This window comes from Larimichthys crocea, chromosome X, assembly GCF_000972845.2.
Source record: "Larimichthys crocea isolate SSNF chromosome X, L_crocea_2.0, whole genome shotgun sequence".
Taxonomy (NCBI): domain Eukaryota; kingdom Metazoa; phylum Chordata; class Actinopteri; family Sciaenidae; genus Larimichthys; species Larimichthys crocea.
In genome coordinates, this window is record NC_040020.1 from 23,328,799 (window position 1) to 23,350,006 (window position 21,208).

The 21,208-nt window shown below is 45.5% G+C and overlaps 1 protein-coding gene across 2 annotated transcripts; it reads left to right on the forward strand.

The window, feature by feature from the left end:
- Positions 1-809: 809 nt before the first annotated feature.
- On the forward strand, positions 810-17,820 carry LOC104936711 (uncharacterized). 2 transcript variants are annotated; one of them, XR_003463076.1, is made up of 22 exons: positions 810-2,005; positions 2,209-2,259; positions 2,407-2,591; positions 2,798-2,840; positions 3,043-3,168; positions 3,320-3,427; positions 3,511-3,729; positions 3,814-3,960; positions 4,063-4,305; positions 4,605-4,823; positions 5,547-5,693; positions 5,823-6,017; positions 6,772-6,954; positions 7,078-7,362; positions 7,825-7,929; positions 8,079-8,216; positions 8,459-8,566; positions 8,779-8,816; positions 9,138-11,589; positions 11,749-11,857; positions 16,157-16,241; positions 16,626-16,766. XR_003463076.1 is itself a non-coding variant. In XM_010752790.3 (21 exons), exons 1-21 carry the CDS (start codon positions 1,160-1,162, stop codon positions 17,228-17,230), a joined length of 6,552 nt encoding a protein of 2,183 aa, XP_010751092.3. In that variant the 5' UTR covers positions 820-1,159; the 3' UTR covers positions 17,231-17,820. The 2 variants fall into 2 exon arrangements, 1 of the variants encoding a protein (XP_010751092.3); XM_010752790.3 differs by lacking the exon at positions 16,157-16,241 and having other exon boundaries at positions 820-2,005; positions 16,626-17,820.
- The last annotated feature ends 3,388 nt before the right edge of the window (positions 17,821-21,208 follow it).

A 21,208-nucleotide genomic window follows, 5' to 3' on the forward strand; every position in this document is an offset into this window, starting at 1 on the left:
GTCAGAACCTTTCAGAATGAAAAGAGTTGTTGTTGAAGTCCGACCCAGCAGACAGCAGTGGTAAACGGGCCGTGTTCTGGTGGACTTTGGTGGGCAGGTGCTAATAAACTGTGTTCAGAGCTCATTGAAGCACAATTCATCCTCCAGAGTCAGAACCATGAACGAACCCGGTCTGAGCGGGAAAACCCACATTACAGCGTCATTCAGCAGGTTCGGAGTCCGGCTCACTCACCTCTCTCGACGGACCACCGGCCCAGTACTCTCCGCCTCGGTGACTTCCTGACCCGGGGGAAGGGTACCTCCTGCGCGGCGGGGAGCGGCGGTACGAGTCGGGGTGACCGTGGTCGTGGTAGCCGGGGTGGTACGGAGGCCTGGGCCGGTTCCTCTCGTCTCTGTAGCCCGGTGCCGGGTACGGCCCCCGGGGCGGCGGACCTCGGCCTCTGCCTTCGGAAGGCGGCGGGTAGCCTCCTCTCGGTGGAGGCCGACCACGGTACATGTCCTCCCGCAGAGACTGTGTGTTCCCGGTGAAGCAGCTCCGGTGCGCCGCGTTAAACGAGCCAGAAGCTGCAGCAACAACACGCTTCTTCTGCTGCGGCTTCAACGGCAGCCTGCATCCTCGGTGCTGCTTTACCGCCACCTGCTGGACTCTGCTGGACTCTGCCGGACTCTGCTGGACTCTGCCGGACTCTTGCGGACTCTGCCGGACTCTGCTGGACTCTTCCGGACTCTTGCGGACTCTGCTGGACTCTGCCGGACTCTGCCGGACTCTGCCGGACTCTGCTGGACTCTGCCGGACTCTGCTGGACTCTGCCGTGACTGTTCAGTAACTGACAGTGATGACGTCATCTTGTCGTGTCTCCTCCGAGCCGCTGGTGGCGGTAAAACCTGTCCGCTGCGCGCGCCGCTCCGGAAGAAGAAGCCCCGCCGCGAGCGTTAGCGGAGCAGTTTGTCTGGAAATCATCGTTAATGTTCGTTAATGTTCGTTAATGTTCGTTAATGTTCGTTAATGTTCGTTAATGTTCGTTAATGTTCGTTAATGTTCGTTAATGTTCGGTCACCGACCGGTTCTGAAGGGTCAACACTCAAACAAAGTACCCGTGGCGCGGGTCCTGACTCGGTTCGGTCTGTTGGTTAGCTGGCTTAGCTTAGCCCCTCGTCCATGATGCGGAACAGACCCCGTCAGGGGCCGCCGGGCAATGCAGGACCGCCCTTCGACATGGGGCCACCAGGCTGGGGTCCTCCGCCGCCGGGAGGCTGGGGTCCTCCGCCGCCGGGAGGCTGGGGTCCTCCGCCGCCTGAGGAATGGGGTCCACCGCCGCCCGGAGGATGGGGACCACTGCCACCTGAAGGATGGGGCCCGAGGGGACCTCCGCCCCCGGACTGGGGACCAAGAGGACTGCCGCCGCCTGGCTGGGGGCTGCATCCTGACGACTGGCTGCATCCTGCAGAGCACTGGAGACGTCTTCATCCCGATGACCTCAGACCTCCTCACCCCGACGACTTCAGACCTCCTCACCCCGACGACTTCAGACCTCCTCACCCCGACGACCTTAGACCTCCTCACCCCGACGACCTTAGACCTCCTCACCCCGACGACCTCAGACCTCCTCACCTCGACGACCTTAGACCTCCTCACCTCGACGACCTTAGACCTCCTCACCCCGATGACCTTAGAGCTCCTCACCCCGATGACCTTAGAGCTCCTCACCCCAACGACTGGAGATTTCACCCCGAAGACTGGAGACCTCCTCACTGGAGACCACGTCCAGAGGACTGGGAACCCCATGGCTGGGGTCGGGAAGGACCATCCGAGCTGTGGCCCCCCGAGGCTGTTCCTCCAGGACCTCTCCCACCTCCTCCTGTCGGTGTTCCTCCTCCTGTCACTGTTCCTCCTCCGGACCCTGCAGCATACGGACCGGTGCCCATACCTCCTCCTGTCCCCCTTCCAGCCTGCGTCCCTCCATTGGGATTCCCGGCCTACCCTCCTCCTGGTTGGACTGGAGAGGTGAGCAGCTCAGCAGGTTCCTCCTGGTCTTCAGGTCACTCCTGGTCCAGTATTATTTGGTGTCTCTGTTGTGGATCACTTCAGGTCACTGTGTGCTGTGATTGATTATTGATCGTTTCTGTTTGGGCCAAGGTGCTTATCCAGCTGATGTTCAGGTGAGTTCACCTGTAAGACCTGAACCTTTTCTCTCTGTCTGTGTTCAGCCTGTTGTAGAGGAAGTGATGCCAAACCCGCCACCAGACCAGCCTGAGTGGGTGAGTCCAGACCCGGTTCTGACCCTTCTTTCTTCTCTTGGTTTCACATCGGACAACAGGGTGCATGTCCTGTAGTGGTCCAAGTCCTGTAGTTGTCCAGGTCCTGTGGTGGTCCAGGTCTTGTGTCTCAGTCTGTTGTTGTTGCAGATCAAAGCTCTGATCTCAAACCCGTCCACTGAGTTGACTCCGGGGGAAACTAAGAAGTCCACAGAGGAGCCCGCTGTCACGACGCCTGCAGACGACCCTGCTGCTGCCCCTAAACCAAAACCTAAACCAGATCCCGCCAAGGCCGCCAAAGCCCTCGGCCTGCTGGGAAAACGCTGCTTTGATAAGTAAGTGGTCATTGCAGGAAGTCTTCGGAGGTTCTGGTCTGAGTGAGCCTTCGATCCATCGTTAATAATTTAATGATGAATCCAGTTGTGTGTCAATAGAAACAGACATAAATATGTGGCTGAGTGTGATGTCACTGCATAGCTTCTTCTGTGGTGTGGTACCTGTTGAAACCAGGTTCTAAACTGATGTCTGTTTGTGTCCTCAGGCCTCCTCCGGGCCGGTCCACAGGAATCATCTCATTCATCGGGGTAAGAACGCCAACGCACACTGTCACCTGAGTAATGATGCCCTCAGATCACATTTTAACTACGCCTCCAAGTTTCTGACCTGGGTCCTGTAGTGGACATCTGTACTCTGTTTGACTTGGACATGGTCCCCAACACAGAACTCAGGCCCAGTTTGAGTTCTGATTGAGTCAGTAATCCAGCTTCTGGTGTCTGTGCTCCTCAGCCGACCTTCGGCTACATCGAGAGAGAAGATCTGGAGAAGTTCACCTTCAGCTTTGCCGCCTTCTTTGGAAACCCCAAAGCCATGACACCCGGGGTCCGAGTCCACTTCACGGCCTGCAAGGAGAAGGTGAGGCGCACACGTCTTTTCTGTCTGATGTTTGATGAGTTAAAGTCGATCTCTTTGCTTCCTGTTTCCAGACTGGTCAGACTGGTTTTCTCTGCACGTTTCATCAAACTCTCTTTGACTGACCACTTCCTGTTTCCTGTTTGTCTCTCAGAACAACAGTCTGATAGCGACGGATGTGAAAGTGGCTCCGGGTGGAACTGAGAACGTGGACCCAGAGATCTATGAGGCGGTGGTCAGTCAGCCCATCACGGAGCCTCAGGTCAGTTTACACATTAACCCATCGAGGCACTGTCGTCTTTCCTGTTTCCTGATGTTGACCCTGTCGGTTTTGTTGCTCCGCAGCCTGGCGAGCGTCAGTACCCCGGTCAGGTTCACGTGAACATCGGGCCACTGAGGACCAGCCTAACATTCGACAGGAAGGACAGCACAGTGACGCTACTGAAGGATGATCAGGTGCTCATCAACCTGCTGACCGACATTGTCAGCGAAAAGAGGAGAGCCACAAACATCAAACCCAAAATCCCTTCGACCTTCAGTCACACCAAGGAGACGAGGGAGGAGGTGAGAGCTGCTCACCATTCACGTGTGGTGTAAATCTGCATTCTTAACTGTGGTTGAGTTGGTGTTTGAACTCTACCTCTGCAGGGAGTCATTGTCAGCCTCAAAGACAATGAAGGCCTCATCAAGTCCGACCAACACGGCAAGCTTTCTTTTAGCACCACAGAGAACTTCAGTGACATCGAGTTCACCGCCGAGGACGTCAATGAGACCGTTGAGTTTACCGCCATCATGGTGAGGACTTGGGGGGCAGGGGGACTTATTTTGACCTTCTTCCCTCCTTCTTCTGGACTGAACTTTATTCTCAGACATCAATCTGTTTGGGTTTGTCCTTAGCTGAGAGCGGGGAAGCGGGCCATCCGGATTCGGAGGGTGAAGGAGCCCCTCCTCCTGACGCTCTGCTCCGCCACTGCTGCCATCGAGGAAGCCGAGACCCAAAACACAGATCACGATGGCAAAGAAGACTCTTCCAAATGGCTCAAAGGGAAGGCCAACGTCAAGCCGCAGCTGGCGCCCAACATGCATCTGGACACGGAGCTGTACGAGGGCGTGGTCAGCCAGCCAATCATTGAGCCCACAGTGAGTGAGACACCACACAAAGAACGCCGTTGGTTGCCCATCAGTAACTGACCAAACAGGAAACACATTATGGAAAAGTCTGATTTTAACAGCAGCTCATTGAGTGGTCAGAATAGATCAATAATCAGTAGTATTGATGTTGGGGGGTTGTTGGGTCAGTCTTCACGCCCTTCTGAATTGCATTTTCAAGCTTGTTTGGAGCTGAACTCTTTGAAATGAAACTGACTCTGACAAGAACATAAAGAAACCCTTTGTCCTGTCAAACTTGGTGCATGAGTCTGACTCTAACCTCTTTGTAGTCTACCATAGAGGGTTACCTGGGTCAGATTCATGCCAACATTGGGCCCGCCAGCACCAACGTGACCTTCGACCACCAGGACTGTGGCGTCACACTGCTAAAGAATGACCACGTGCTGATCAACCTGCTGGTGGATGTTATGACCAAGAAGAGGAGAGCGGCCAACATCAAACCCAAAGTCCCGTTCACCTTTAGCTACACCAAGGAGAAGAGAGAACTGGTAAGACCGCAGGCAGTTATAGAGTGGGTCGTCCACTAATCAGATGATCGGCAGTTCAATCTCCGGTTCTTCTAGTTTGCATGTCCGTTGTGCTGCGGCATCGGTGTGTATGAATGGTTTGCTCCTAAAACTGATGAGCTGTTGGCTTGCATGGCAGCCAATGCCATCAGTGTATGAATGTCTGAATGAGATATGTAAAAGCGCGTGGTCGGAAGACTAGAAAGGTGCTATATAAGTTCAGTCCATTTACCCCCTTTATCTTGCCAAATCATAACTTCAGTTATCTCATGACTTTTTCCACATAGACGGTGGCTGGTAACGTTGTTCAGTGTGCTGCTAAAGTTCAGAGATGTATTTGTGCATGCAGAACACGTCATTCATTTTGAGGTAGTTAACTGCTGTTAAAGATTATAAGAAAAGTGCAGAAAACACATTGTGGCAGTAACACCGATAGTGACAGACTACCCTTATTGTAGTACACATCAGCACCTAAACAGCACCCTTCAGTCAACCTCATCCTCTCCCTCTTCTCTTCATCTCTGTCTCTGATGGCGTTATTGTGCAACTTTGGTGTGTTAACATGTTAGTGACTGTAGATTGACTCCTGTGTTCAGGGCCTCATCCATCCACAGTGAAATATGCTATCCTTTAACAGCGACTTCACACAAAGGCTGTTCAGATCATCAATGGATCAGTGAGTTCTGGCTCTGGTTCTTCTTCCAGGGCATCATCACTTGGCTGGGAGCTGACGAAGGCATTGTCAACTCAGACGAGCATGGCGAACTTCCTTTCGGCATCTGTGAGAACTTCAGCGACACAGAGTTCACGGCCACAGACATCCACAAGGAGGTGGAGTTTACAGTCGCCATGGTGAGTCTGACAGTTATGATCCTGACCTCAGTTTAAAGGCCACTTCCTGTTTGTTTTCACCGCTCGACTGACCTCACAACAGGAAGTGAACATGTTTGATGGACTGGCGCTGGTCTTTTGTTTCTGCAGGTGAAATCAAAGAAGAGAGCGATCAGGCTCCTGAGGACAAAGAGGGCCGAAGACCAAATCCTGGAGGAGCAGAAAAGACGTGAGGAGGAGGCCAAGAAGAAGAAACAAGAGGTTGAGCAGAGGAAGAGGAGGGAGGAGGTGGAGAGGAAGAAGAAGGAGGAGGTGGCGGCAGCGCTGGAGGCAGCCAAATGCAAAGTGAGAAGCTGTCAATAGACAATAATGGATACACAGAAATCAGATGACTGAACTCAAACTAACTGAGGGCCTGTCCACACAAGTACGTTTTTTTTCGAATCCGCATAAATACTTTATCGTTTTGGCCTCGTGTCTAGATAGATCCGGCTTTTTCGAGGTGTGAAACCGGTATTTTTTGAGAACGGGTCCCAGAGTGGGAAAATCCTAAAACACCGGATAGCCTGGAGTCGTCTAGATGCCAAATGCAGATTTTTTCAGAAACAGTGACATAAAAGCCTCGCCTCTCTAACCTTTAACCTTTAACCTTAGCCGCCGCCGCTAGATGCGTCATAACAACAACAGCAACGGCAGACTACAGGCTTGTGCTCGTACGACAGAAACTACTCAAGTCTATCACGGCTGCTACAACAAAACCTTCTGCTTCTATATTACTGCGAGGAGCAACAAAAGAACATGTTGGTAAACAGCGCGTGACCTTTGTACGCATGCTCCATGGCTTCTCTTCCAGTTTTAGGTTATTGGTGTGGCGGCGTCACAGCGCCACATACAGGCCTGGCATATGTACTACAGCGTTTTGGGTCATTTCCAGTGAATCTGTGTGGACGCAGATATTTCTGGAAACGATGCCAAGTTTACTGAGATTTTTAAAAAAACGAAACAAAGTGTATTGTGTGAGGCCGTGTATTCATGTGGTCAGGGACTAAAACTAACTCACCTGTTTCTTACTGCTCACTGTCTTTCTGATGTCCTGTAGTGGACGCCGCTCGGCTTCAAAATAAGAGTCCCTGACACGATGGACGACATCAGCAAGGAGCGATTCGAAGGCACCGTCCTCAAAGCCATTTCCAAAAACATCAAGAAAATCAAGATGGAGCCAAAGGAGCAACTAGGAGGTGGAGGAGGAGGCGCTGAGGCTGGACAGACTCTCCTCGGACAGGTACAAAAAATACTGGAAAACTCTTGAAACCATGGAAAAGTCCTGGAGTCTGATATTCTTTTTTCCAGACGTGAAGACGTCAAAATAACATTTGTGTTTACTAATCAGTTTTTTTTCTTTCAGCTCAAAATTAAGGTGGAGAAAACAGATGAGGAGAATGAAGGGGTGAAGGGAAAACCTGAAGCAGATGGAGGAGAGGAGGTAAAGTTGGAGGTGAAAAAGGAGGAGGAGGAGGTGATGATGAAGAATCAGTCAGCTGACACTGGAGGCGGAGCTGCAGCAGGGGGCAGAGCCAGCACAGCCCCAGAGATGGGTCGACTGGTGATGACCATCGACGGTCAACAGAAACAGCTTTCCTTCTGTACCAATGATCTGCTGACCACCGCCACCATGCTGGATGGAGACAAGGTGAGAGGAAGTGATGTCACAGGAAGTCAGGTGATTTAGATCAAACCAGGATGTAGACAGGTTAGGGTTAGGACAACAAAAGACGTGTGTGTCTGTATTTCCTCCTGGTGAGGTCTGATTTACAGACATTCCCTATAATTACAAAAGAAACAGTCAAATCACGTTTTTATTGTTCCTGTTAAATCTGAATGTGACAAATTGAGGTTTGATTTTTTTTTTTAACTCAGACCTACTTTGATAGACGCATGTTGGCTAACAGCTAATGGCTAACATGACACATATCAGAGAATCTGAGACATTGATGAGCCACTGGTTGTTAATTAAAGGACAGTTCTCAGGTGTGTCCACACGAAACGACGCTCAGTCTCTTTGTATTTGAAGTGCAGCTTTGTTGTTTCCCTGAACTGAAATCAGCACCTTCTTTCTGTAGAGCTCTCATCCTTAACTGTTTGATCTGTGAAGGTGCGTTTCAACATCGCCACCCATCAGGAGACCAAAGAGGAACGAGCGACCTACGTAGAGATTCTCCCCGACTCCTTTGAAGAGTCCATTGAACAGCGTCGACACGTAAGACTATGACCGCCATCTGCTCGCGTTAGTCGTGAGTTTGTTTAGTCCACAGAGTTTGAGTTGGAGCAGCCGGAGAGCCAACATTTCAACCTGGTTCAACCAGCTGAACCCTGGGACATGTTTTCATTTTTTGTGTGTCTCACCAGGGAATCGTGATCGAGTTCTCGGACGACTCAGGACTCATCAAATGCACTCAGAACCCTCAACTCTACTTCCACATGTCCGAGGTGATCGAGAAGAAGAAACTGGAGCTGAATGAGAAGGTCGAGTTCAGTGTCGTCCCGGTGAGTCCTCTTCTTCCTTTTTATCATGACTGGTCTCAGGTGGTCAGGGAATGTCCAGCTTGTCTCTGATCGTCAGTCCAGTTTGTTTCAGATTGTTTCAGGTGTCAGATTAAATGTTCCAGGATGGAGGACTTGAAGTGGTCTGATTCTTGACATGTCTTGGTCCTTGACTTGTTCTGATTTGTGTGATGTATTTTATCTTGGACATTATCTTGATCAAACACCTGTTATTTTTTCACCAGCATGAAACAGCAGAGGGGGGGAACCAGGCCATCAGGATCAAACGCCACGTGGAGAGCGTCTTCCTGCCTGTTCGTAAACTGGGCGGTGTTGGAGCGACCAAAGGAAAGGTTAGGACTGGATTTATATCTGAAGAGCTTCCTCTTGTTTCTGTTGTTTTCACTTTGATCTGGACCCACTTTTGTTCAAAATATTTGAGCTACATGAACTGATCTCATCAGCTTTTTTTCTGTATTTAACAAATGATTAAAAATCAGTTAGTCACAGGATGTTGTCAGAGATCATTGTTGACTGTCTTTAATGTGTTTGTCTCTTTTGGTAGATGACCATCAAGCTGACAAAGTCTTCAGAAGACGCTGAGTGAGTTCTGAATTTATTTGTTCTGTTGGAAAATCATTTACATGTTGTTTTTAATTCAATTAAATAAATAATTTTTATGGTATTTTCCATCAAGTTTTATGTGAAAGGTATTGAGGCCTGTCCCAATAACATTTACATTTTACACATCTCAACTTTTTTGGAATAGGGTTTGTACTTCTCTGTAATCTGTATGTAACATTGGCTCTGCGTAAGTTATGTATTTCACATTGGCATCTATACAGGATGTACAGAAATTACACTAAAGTATTCTAAGAGGATAAACTTGTGTGTGATGTGTTTCATTTGCATCTGACATTTCAGGAAAGGAAAACCAGACGCAGAAAAGCTGAAGGCGGTGGTGAAGAGTCTTAGATCACAGGACAGCAAGACCGGTATCAGCAGAAGGGATTACAGTGCGACGCGGCGTAGATACGGACTCAGCAGGAGCAGAAGTAGAAGCAGGAGTCAAAGTAGGAGTAGGGCCAAGAGTAGGAGTAAAAGTAGGAGCAGGAGTCCGCCCAGAGACCAGTTTGGACGTATCATCAAACAGAGACACAGCACCAGTGCAGACCATGACCATAAAAGCAGCAGGCACAAGCGAAGCCGAAGCAGAGAGAGGTCAAACAGGCACCCCAACAGCCCCAAGAAGAGTCGCAGCCGAAGCAAGAGCTCCAGCAGGAGTCGCAGCAGGAGCAGGGAGAGGAGCAAGGACCGGACCCACAAGAGGAGGAGCAAGATCAGCAGAGAGCGCGAAGAAAGTCACAAGAGAAGGAGGGAGGTGAGTCCTCCTCCCAGACGTGTTGGAGTCATGGACGATGAGCTGGCAAGGAAGAAGCGTGAGCTGGAGGAGCTGAACGAGATGATTGCCTACAAAAAGTCTCTGGTGGACGTAGACCCTGGACAGAGGACCTGCATAGACTACAACCATGGCAGGATCACAGTCCCACTTACTGAGTATAAACCAGTCCGATCCACCTTGAAAAAACAACCAGAAGGCCATCTGTCTCACCTCTATGACGATCCTTATTATGACCGGCCATATAGTCCTTACCAAGATCGGCGCTATGATGACCGCTACGGTGAGCCGTACACAAGTCGACCTTACAATAAACGCCCATATGATGACCGTCCCTACGGTGACCGCCCTTATGAAAGTCGTGTCTATGGTGAAGCACCGTATGCTGGCCCTCCATCTGCCAGCCAACGTTACACAGATCGCTACGATGTTTATGATGAACCCTATGACAACCGATACTACGACCCAGTATACGTGGACCGACCATACAATGATCCATATTGTCCTGTTAAACAGAGCCATTCTCCAGAACGCCATAGTTCCTCATCTCCTCCTCACCCTGGGAGAATTCCTGCTGCCTCCACCCAACCGCACTATACTGTTTCCCCTTCATCTTCCCGACCCCCTTTCAGACCTCCTTCTCCCACAGAACCGCCTCCTCGAAGCCCCTCTCCCAAACTGATGAATACAACACCATGCCAATCACCTCCAGCTGAGAAACCACCACTCGATCGCTTCCTCGACATGCTGAATAAAAAGGTGGATGCTGAAAAGAAATCAAAACCAGTTTATGTGAATGATGACCTTCTGCCTCATGAGCGGGCAATTCAAGATGGCAGGGGTTTCTCTCGGATTGTGGGATTGGCTCAAGAGAAACCCAGCAGCAGCAGCCTGACACTGGAAGGGGAAAAGAAACAAGTCAGCCATAAACGGTCCTCAGTAGAGAGAACCAGCGAGGAACCAAAGAGTCAGACAGAACCCTACGACAAGATCCAGAGTCTACTGCGTACAATTGGCCTGAAGCTGAGCACAGGAGATATGTCCAAATTGGCAAGCCGAGCCCAAGAGAAGATCTACAGCCCAAAGTCTTCTTCCACAGAAAGAGAGACTTTGTCATCACCAAGGGAAGCACTGCGAACAAGTAGAACTGGATCCATTGAATTGGATCACATCCATTCCCCGTCCCCTGTCAGGTCCTCCAGTGTGGAGCCGCTCAACAGACATGAAGCTGTTTCGGAGTATGAAGGATTCCTAGACCAGCAAGAGTTGGAGGCACTAAAGAAGGCACAACAGTTGCAGAGTCTTACTAAAACAATAGGGAGCACACCCTCCACCGCTCCTCCCGTGAAACCTTCTCCTGGTCCTGCTCACTACCAGCATCCACCCTCACAAATCAACTGGCCCCTTGGAATCACTACACAGATTCCTCCAACTCAGAGCCCCACAACCCTCAGCATGAGCACTCCAGCTCCTCCTGCAGCTAGTCAGCCACCCCAGACATTTGGCCCTACTGCAGGCCCCCCCCCTGGACCTCCTCCTGGGCCTCCTCCACTGCGTCTTGGACAGCTTCCTCCAGGGCCTCCTCCTGGGCCTCCACCCCGACGTTCTCCCGGACAACCTCCTTTTGCTCCACCCACCAGTCATGCAGTCCTTCCTTTTATTGGCCAGCCTGCTGCATCTTTACCTCTGATCTCCTGCAGTCCTTTGCAGTCTGTAACCACTGCTGTAGTAACACCAACACCACCATCAACAACACCAGCAACATCAAGCCCTACAAGCAGCGACCAAGCAACCATCTCTACCACAGTGGCCAGATGCCTGAAGGTCATTGAGACTGTCAAATCTCTGGCTGCGCAGCCACCAGCTAAACCAGTCAAAACAGTCCAGTTCAGTTTACCCACAGAGTCTCCATCAGCCTCTAGTCTTCAGACCTCAACAGAGACAGACGAGGACATAAAGACCAAGCAGAAGGAGAAGGTATGTTCAGCAGTGGTATGACTGCTCAGATCAGATCAGAGTAATGTAAAGTAAGTCTTGTGAAATCTAAACTGAAGAAGTAAAAGTCGGATGACTTGTGGGACTGTGTTTAAGCTGCACAGGAGAAAGCTTTGACCAGGTGTTGTTTTTATGTCGCAGCTGGATTTGTATAATCAGAGGATTATGGAAAAGAGGGAGCAGCAGTACAAGGAGAGGCTCACCCGCAAGAAAGAAGAGAAGAACAAGGACGGCACACTGATCCCCCCAGGTATCACAAACTGTTGAATTACTATTAACTACCTTTCACTTACAGGGATTCAGCATTCAGTAAGGTTATGTTGGCGTGCTGCTTGATCAAACATTTTCATAACATTTTACAGCTGCCTGCTGTTTATATTACTTTTAGGATTAAAGAAGATAAACACCATGTTTTCATTTTCTTTGACTTGACGGGGACTTTGAACAGGTAAAAATATTCTTTCTCCCAGACAGTTAGCCAGGCTGTGGCAACAAACCCAGAGGTAAAGATTAGTCACATCTCCAGAGATGTGGTAGAAACATTACAACGGGACGCATCATCTCTAAGTATAGTCTGGACCTAAGTATACAAGTGATTAGCAAGGCCTCAGTAGCTCTGTTAGGCTCAGTCATAGATACAACAGCTAAGTTTAATTTATGCTTCCCATTCGAAGTGGTCTTTCGGTGTCACCGTAGATTCTCACCGGTTAGGAAATGATTCAAAGTTCAGCTCAGGATTTCACTCAGTAGTCGTAGCCCTACTACAAAGCTACACAGATGTTTGCATGTTAACATGAAGTATCTTTTCTCACTTTGATCACGGCAAGAAGTTTTGTCCTGGAGGTTTCTTCATCATATACATTTTTCTAGAAGCTCTTGCGCCCTCCGACGTAGTAACAGCACATAAACCGCTATGCCTCGACATGGAGCCATAAGCCTGTCTTTGTTACCAAGATGTCTTAAGTGCACTGCAGAGCTACGTGTTAGCTGAGCCAAGTGATTCATCCCAGCGATCAAGACAAGAAGCCAAACTGCAATCTGAGCTCCACAAAGTAACATCTTTTTTCTCTTTCTACGGTGTCTTTATTGGTACCCAAAAAGCTCTATATAGTCAGATGAGATGATGAGAGGTTAACATAGGCATGTAGTTAGTTTAAGTACTGTTCAAAATATTTAAATATTAGTGCAGCCAACACTGCCTATTTTTTTTTTAATAGTTAACATTAAATTAACGAGTGTTTGTACCAGCTTTGAGACTTGATCCTACAGAAACACTTTGGTCAGAATCAGAGAAGTGATTTTGGTTGGATACCCAGTCGATAGCTAGACATTTATTTACACCGATAACTTTAATAAAGGTAGTTTTGTTTGGATCAGGTGTTTCCAGCTTAGATAGTGTTACACTCAGTGGTCACTCAGCAGGCACACCTTGTCACCTCTACAACAGTCTTCCTTCATCAAATGCTGAGTCTCACACCTGTACTGTAACGGACTCTGCAGCAGCTGGTACCACATCAGCATTGTTCAAACTATCGACTACTATTGAAACAATCATTGTGTTCTCCCACACACAACTTGATACAAAGAAGTTGTACTTAAATTGTGACCACTGAGTGTAAATGCAGTACAGCTAGCATAAAAACACTCCTAAACATAAATTTGATCTGGTGTTGGTTGATGGTAAAAGCTGTAAAGAGAGATATCAGACCTGCTAGATGATGCTGTTTAAATAAACCTAAGACTTCAGCTGTTGAGGAATCACACTGAAGGATGAAGACAAAGTGCTACAAACAGGAGTACAGACTGATCCGTTAGTAGGTTTTGGAGTACAACTCATACATACTTGGTTAGCAGCTCTCATGTTAACTAGTTAGATACTGTTTGCCTTTTAGTTTAAGATGACGTTCACAGACATTGTTTAAATTGTCCAGCACACAGTCTAGAAAGAATTACCTTGATATTAACATTTAAGGTTGTATTGACAGGAGTGAGTGCAAGAGCAAATGAAAGGCTGATTTAACCATGAAGGAAATTCAAAGCTGCGATTTCCAGGTATTCAGAGAAAATCCAGAAGACTACTTGTGATTGTGACCACGCCAAGCAAAGCCTAATTGTTAAGTCTGTTTGGATGTAAAGCTACAAACTACACGACTACACACAGACATTTATATCTTAAATTGGTGGCACAGTTACATTATTTCAGCAGCAGTGCAGGCTATGCTTTTACTTCATTGTATATTACATTTGTAGTCAGTGTTGTGTCCAGTCACTAAACCTCGAATCTAAGTGGAACGTTCGGCTCTTCACTGTTTGAATCCATTAATGTTTGGTCACCAAGGTCATGACGAGTCCCAGAGGTAAGAACGGCATGACTGTAGACATTCGCACATCCCTGAGGTCGCACCAAACTGCAGACAGTGTCTCATTTTCATCTGACAGGTTTTTTAGTTATAGCCAGCAGAATTTGTCCTTCCAGCCTGTGAAACTGTTAGCTCAAGAAGCTAACATCAGTAGCTTTGACCATCACATAGCTCAAACAGTGTCAGATGTGATCATCAACAGCTAACACAGGTAACACAGTAAGTTATTAATCTATATTCAGTCAGTAAATCTTATAATGCTTCTTTTGAATGTTGTGGTCATCATAGAGTATATGTTTAGTAATGTCATGCAGCCTTGAAGCTAAATTATTTTTAAAAAAACTTCTAAACATAATAACTGTGAAATGTTCGCTCAGAAAGCTAATATAGAGAGCTTTTACTAGCTGTCCATCTCTAATGTCATTGTGATTATTCTTATAAATATGGTTTGAGTAATATTTCATAACATCTTATCTGAGCTTACATACTTCTTAATGAGTTCAGCCTACTAAAGAAGTATTTATTAATCACATTAGTATTTTTAAACCTGTCAGCTTTAATACCTTTGAATGGGACCCTCACAACTCTAAGCTCAGCTAACTGTCCCTTGAGTTAGCTTCACAGAGCTAACGTAGAGAGCTTTTAGGTATCTTTGGCTGTTCAATATTAATGTTAAAGTTGAGTCAGTGATATCAGGAATCTTTAGACTAGAACGTTAGTCGTGAATTTATGCACTATAACAGTCCTGTTAGACAGCCATGGTCATTGTTTTAAACATGTTTAGATGTCAGATAATACTGTATTTAATGCCAGCACATTTTACTGACTTATCCAGACTTCATGTTTATGGTCTGTTCTTTGTTCAGTGTTTGAATTAAACACTGATCGTCACATCTCAGATGGTGTTTGAACTTTTGCACTTCCATCACCTGAGCAACAGTAGGCCGCTCGTCACTCCTCAATTATGCGTATTTAAACCCAATGTGATGACAAGTCGAGTCACATCTTTGCCTTTAAACACACCGCTCAGGTAACTTCTGATCACATGTTGCCATCCTGTGATGTCACAGGACAGAAAAACAGCTTAGACTAAGGTGGAAATGTTGATGAGGTCCAGTATGGAGTCAGGGAACAGAAATGGAAAAATGTCTCAAATAACCTTCAATACAAAAGAAACATGTAGATGAACATGCCGTTAATCAACTTTTCAAACACCCATGAGACACCCTCCACAGCTCAGCAGCTCTGTGGTCTACAACATGTTGATTTCAGGATATGATGGGCCACTTTCAACATGATATTCATTCAGTCATTCATTGGCTTGTTCTTCTGTTTCCACTTGAAACACTGAAGAGAAGTACATTTTTACAAACCAAGTGTAATGGTGTTGATGCAGTTTGAGATTCAGTTCATTTCCTTTCCTCTAAATGAAATACTGGACCCTTAATGAACTTTAGACCATCAGAAACTTAGAACAAGAATTTGGTGATGATAATTTCACGAGGGCAAAGTTTTGTAATTTGATAGAAATAAGTTTTAATGATAAACGTTAACTATTATCAGGATTCAAATGTTTTTTTTAGAGCTTTGCTGCATTTTTGTTGCATGTTATGTTTCCATACACAGCCAGCAAAACGTGGGCGATGTGATATATGAAGTCAGTAGTTAGCTAGGAGACGATATAAATCCGCAGCTTAATGTCATCAAACATTCAAATCTTTACTGTGAAGTGTTTTATCATGAATGCAGTTTGATTTTAAAGTGAAGTTGAAGGTTTGAAATGACAAAGAAAAGTTGTGCATTGCAGAATGGCACTATTTGTTGTCTTGATGGTGAAGGTAGGTGATCATTTTGATCTCTTGATTGATCAGACTAAGAATTTTCTCATTGTTTAACAAATGGGCAGATAATTGTCTTAAATTAAGCATCCAACACTAAAATATGAGATTCTCCAAACGTTAACTACAGACATTTTCCTGTGATCAGTCTGTCGTCTTTTGGTTTTACGTTAGGACATTTTTAATTAGTTATTACTATGAAATGGTTAAACTGTAAAGTACATGACAAAGTTTCCTGATACAGTAACTATTGCGCAAGTAAATTAAATGATGTTTGATATGAAGTCGAAAATTTTAATAAATAAGAAGGTGCTTCTGAAATTAACAAATGTATGACAACCCTTGATACAGAATAAAGTCGGAACAACAAGGAGAAAGGCAAATAATGGAAAAAGCTACAAAGAGGCTGAGAGGTTGATTCTGTGCAGGATATTTGGTAAATATTTGGTGCTTGTAGTCTGTAAAAAAAAAAAAAAAAAATATGTGGCTGGTTTCACAAACATCAAGTGGCTTTATTCAAACTTCGATAGATATCCAAGTCATGTTGACGTCTGTCTATCTTCTTCCACAATCTCTGTGTTTTGTCCACAGCAAAGGTGCTGAAAGACCATTTTTAACATTTCTGTAGTTCACATTGATAAAGGTATTAGACTGGTCAAAGAGCACAACCAGTACTGGCCAAAGTCTACAGACCAGACCAACAGATCTTTGTGAAACCATCTTGAGGGCCCGATGTACAGTCAGAGATAGTTTGGAAAAACTATTAAAAAAGCTTCTTCTGGCATTACAACTTACAAATGTATTCTGTGAAAATTTGTAGGCAAGCCAATCAGCAGTGAGCCCAAGAACATTTGGATATGTGGTCATTCGCTGGTCTTCTGGGCTGAGTCACGGGCCAAGTCTCCAGAGGTAGGTATGCAGCTGGGCATGGACCCTAGCAAGGTGGCCATCTGGTGGAAGGGTACTCAGGGCATGACGTGGCCCCAGCTCCTGCCCCAGCTCCACCAGTTGAAGGTCACCTGGCCCAACCCGGACGTCCTCATCATACACCTGGGCGGCAACGACCTGAGCACTGACAGCCCCACTGACTTGCTGGCCTCTGTCAAGAAGGACCTGACGTCCATGAGGAGCATTTTCCCGCAGTGTGTCCTCGTGTGGTCCAACATCCTCCCTCGCAGGGCGTGGCGCCACTCAGAGGACAGCCATGAAGTTGATCTGGTCCGAACCACAGTGAATCGCAGGATCCAAAACATCATCTCAGACCTGGGTGGCACCTCGCTGACCCACGACAACATACGGTGCGGCGCAAACACAGGTCTGTATCGGACAGACGGCGTTCATCTGTCCCCCAAAGGCATCGATGTTTATAATCTGAACCTCCAGGATTTTCTGGAGAAATGGGAGATGGCTTCAGAGAAAAGCTAAGAGGTGTAATGCTTTTTTTCTGTTGTTTTTATGTCATCTCTTTTAGTTCTGATCATAGCTAGGCAGTTCAATTTAAATAACTACAACTTTATTCAAGTTCATAAAACTCATCTATGAAGAATCCCATCTAGTTAGTAGTTTTCTTATTGTGTAGGAACAGCCATTATACATGGGAAATATCTTTGTCTTCAACAATAAACTGTATACGAACTGATCAGCTGTTTGATCTCAGTCTTCATTTTCTGAATGAACTCTGTGAACCTGCAGGTCTGGATGTGATTTTAAAGAACAGCAACATTTTGTTCATGTGGAGATCATTTTTATAATCTAAGCACACAGCTGTTACTTTTGCAGGTAAATGTAGTATCATCGATAATCAACATTTTCATCATTTGTGCTTCAAGTTTGATTAAACACAAATGACTTTTTACAGATTTGATTCTGGGCTCTGCGATCAGACTCAAAAGGTTGCAGGAACAAAGTCCATATTGTATAGTCATGTTAACACATGAAATCTTTTTTTTTTTTCTTCTAAAAGTCAGTCATTTTCTGAACATGTTATTAACACCAAAATAAAACAAGATGTTTTATGTTTGTCTCTTTCAGATTTCTCTAAAACAATATGAAATATTTTTATAATTATCAAGATTCCAGCTTCTTTTTGACATGAAAAACATTTAAGAAGTTAAGTTATGTTTACAGATACAGCGAGAGAAGACATCAAACAAAAAGCACAAAACTCAAAGAACATTATTAGAATGTTATATTTTGATGCAGGGGATCTCCTCAGGTCTTGAACATCAAGTCTTAAAGCAGGACAGGCTGCAGGACTTTCAAATCAAATGTTATTTGTATACCCCAAAGTCACAAAATACATTTTCCTCGGAGGGCTTTACAATCTGTACAGGGAGTGACACCCTCTGTCCTTAGACCCTTGGTTTGAGTGAGGAAAAACCTTTAACAGGGAAAAAAGGTGGAAGAAACCTCAGGAAGAGCCACAGAGGAGGACAGAAGTGAAGCTTCTCAGAATTCTCAGTCTTAAGGACCGAAGAAGAAAGACCTCACGAGAACTGCGTGACAAGATCAATGCCACAACAACTAATAGTGCAACGGTTTGTTCCAGAACTGTCGGAAACTAGGTGAAGAAGGACCTGTTGGCAGAATAGCAGTAAAGAAACATTACTGAAAGAGAAACAGAGAGTGAAACACCTAAAAGAAATGGACAGAGGAAGATTGGTATAAAGAGTTGTTTGAAGTTTGAATGGAGAGACATAAAAATGACTTGAACATGGAGGGGGGTATGGTGTGGGACATTTCAGCCTAAGGAACAGGTGACTTAGTGAACACTGATGCATCATAGATAAAAATGTATACCACAACATTGTGGTGGGACACAGAATAACATCTGGGAGTGGATTTATTTTGCATAAACATTCTTCTATTGTCTGAATGACCTGTGACAGAAGGAATCTGTTGAAACATTGAAAATGATGGACTGGCCCGGACCTTAACCCCACAGGGCAAATTAAACTGGACAGATCTGTTGTACATTCAAAGAAAGGTGTTTGGCTTGAGCTGCAGAAGGCATGGGATAACATTAGTGTTGAAGTTCTCAGGAAATATATTGACACAGTACCAGAGAGATGTGCTGCTTTAATTGCTGCACATACTAAATATTAAAGTTCATCAGCAAGACTCACTTCATCTGATATTTGTTGTGCTCAGAGTAACCATCTGCATGTTTCATGAACATTAAATAAAATTAAATAAAAAAACAATGAAATTCATCAAATCCTTTTTTTTTTTTTTTTTTTTTTGCTGTTCCTCATCTGCTCATTTTCTTTGAATCTGGAACTAATCTGGTTTGTTGACTTGACGGTGTTTAAATGAGTCACTTCAAAGGTTTAAACCAGCTCAGGTTTAGTGAACGAGAAGTGACTAAATATCAAAGTGGATTTAGAAGGGGTAGGAGCACAATGGATCCGGTAGTGTGTTTAGAAGATGACATCAGGAAAGCACAGGTAAATAAAGAAAGGGTGGCTGCAGTGTTCTTTGATGTCGAAAAAGCTATTGACATGTTGTGGAGAGAAGGTTTGATGATTAAGATGCATCAAATGGGAATTAAGGGAAACTTATTTAACTGGGTTATGGATTTTCTAAGGGAAAGGGTCATCCAGGTTAAAATTGGGTCGGAGATCTCAGAAAGTTATATTGTAGAGAATGGTACACCACAGGGGAGTGTTATAAGTCCTACATTATTTACAATAATGATAAATGATATATTTGACAATATACCAACAGGAACGGGAAGATCTGTTTGCTGGGGCAATATGGAAGAGGCAACATAGATCACATAGTTAAGAAATTACAGGAAGGGATAGATCAAGTGGAAAAATGGGGAATAGGAATATTCCCTTCACATAGAATAGGAAAATAAGAAAAAAAGTAAGGGAGTACTGAATATTATGATGTGTTTGGCCGGGTTAGATTGGGGAGCTGATTTTATGTCGTTAAAATATATATGTAGCATTAATTAGATCTAGAATAGAGTACTGTAGTGTGGGGTATGGATCAGATAAACCTGTCCTCGCAGACAGATGTTATTCAAGCTCGAGCACTAAGAACTTGCCTAGGAGCAATGAAAACAGTTCCAGTATGTTCCCTTCAGGTTGAAGCAGGAGAAATGACATTATGGCTAAGACGAAAACAGCTTATAGCCAATTACTGGATAAACCTAAAAGGACACAATGAAGACCATCCAACAAAGAGAGTCTTGGAGATGTGTTGGAAAAAGGGAAAGAACAAAAATCAAGCTTTGGGTGGGTCAGTGAGGGAATAGCAGAACAACTAAAAATACAGCAGATAGAATTCAGCCCAACAGTTCTGTGGACGATAAAACCAGAATGGATGATACAAGAAGCAAGAGTAGATCTAGAAATATGGAACATCAAAAGAAGAAATAAAACAGCGGACCTAGTACAGGAATTTTAGAATTACGTAAATGAAAAGTATGAAGATTATGTTTACATATACACAGATGGATTCAAAAGAACTGAAAACAGGAGCAACAGGCACAGCAGTGGTGGTTCAGTCATCATATCACAATGTCAAAGAGAACATCAGATCATTTAAGCATATATGCGGTGGAGCTATGTGCAATATTACTGACAATAGAATGGGTGGAGGACAGGTAAAGGACAGGTGGAGGACTGGGTGGACAGGAAGACAGTCATATGTAGTGATTCAGTTTCATCACTCTAAGCATTAAAAATAGAACAACAAAAACACATTGTTCATGTGGGAACCAGCTCACTTAACAAGAGAACGAAAAAGCAGTAAAGAAAGAGGAGGTGGTGGTAAAGAAAGAGGAGGCGGTGGTAAAGAAAGAGGAGGCGGTGGTAAAGAAAGAGGAGGCGGTGGTAAAGAAAGAGGTGGTGGTGGTAAAGAAAGAGGAGGCGGTGGTAAAGAAAGAGGTGGTGGTGGTAAAGAAAGAGGAGGTGGTGGTAAAGAAAGAGGAGGCGGTGGTAAAGAAAGAGGAGGCGGTGGTAAAGAAAGAGGCTGGTGGTGTAAAGAACAGAGGTGTGGGGTAAAGAAAGAGATGGTGGTAAAGAAAGAGGTCGGTGGTGGTAAAGAAAGAGGTGTGTGTGTAAGCAAGAGGATGGTGGTAAAGAAAGGGTTGTTGTGGTAAAAGGCAAGAAGATGGTGGGGTAAAGAAAGAGGGTGGCGGTGGTAAAAGAAAGAGATGGTGGTAAAGAAAGAGGGGGTGGTGGTAAGAAAGAGGTGGTTGTGGGTTAAAGAAAGAGATTTGTTGTTTTGGTAAAGAAAGAGGCTGGTCGGTGGTAAGAAGAGGAGGTGGTGGTAAAGAAAGAGGTGGTGGTGGTAAGAAAGAGGAGCGGTGGTAAAGAAAGGAGGGAGGTGGTAAGAAAGAGGTGTGTGGTAAAGAAAGAGAGGGTGGTGGTGGTAAAGAAAGAGGTGGTG

Excerpts from the sequence above, each read along its gene's own strand:
- LOC104936711 (XM_010752790.3), top strand. The coding sequence starts at position 1,160 with ATGATGCGGAACAGACCCCGTCAGGGGCCGCCGGGCAATGCAGGACCG. Across the intron at positions 3,169-3,319 it reads TCACGGCCTGCAAGGAGAAG|AACAACAGTCTGATAGCGAC; the intron begins GTGAGGCGCACA and ends TTTGTCTCTCAG. Across the intron at positions 8,567-8,778 it reads TTGGAGCGACCAAAGGAAAG|ATGACCATCAAGCTGACAAA; the intron begins GTTAGGACTGGA and ends CTCTTTTGGTAG.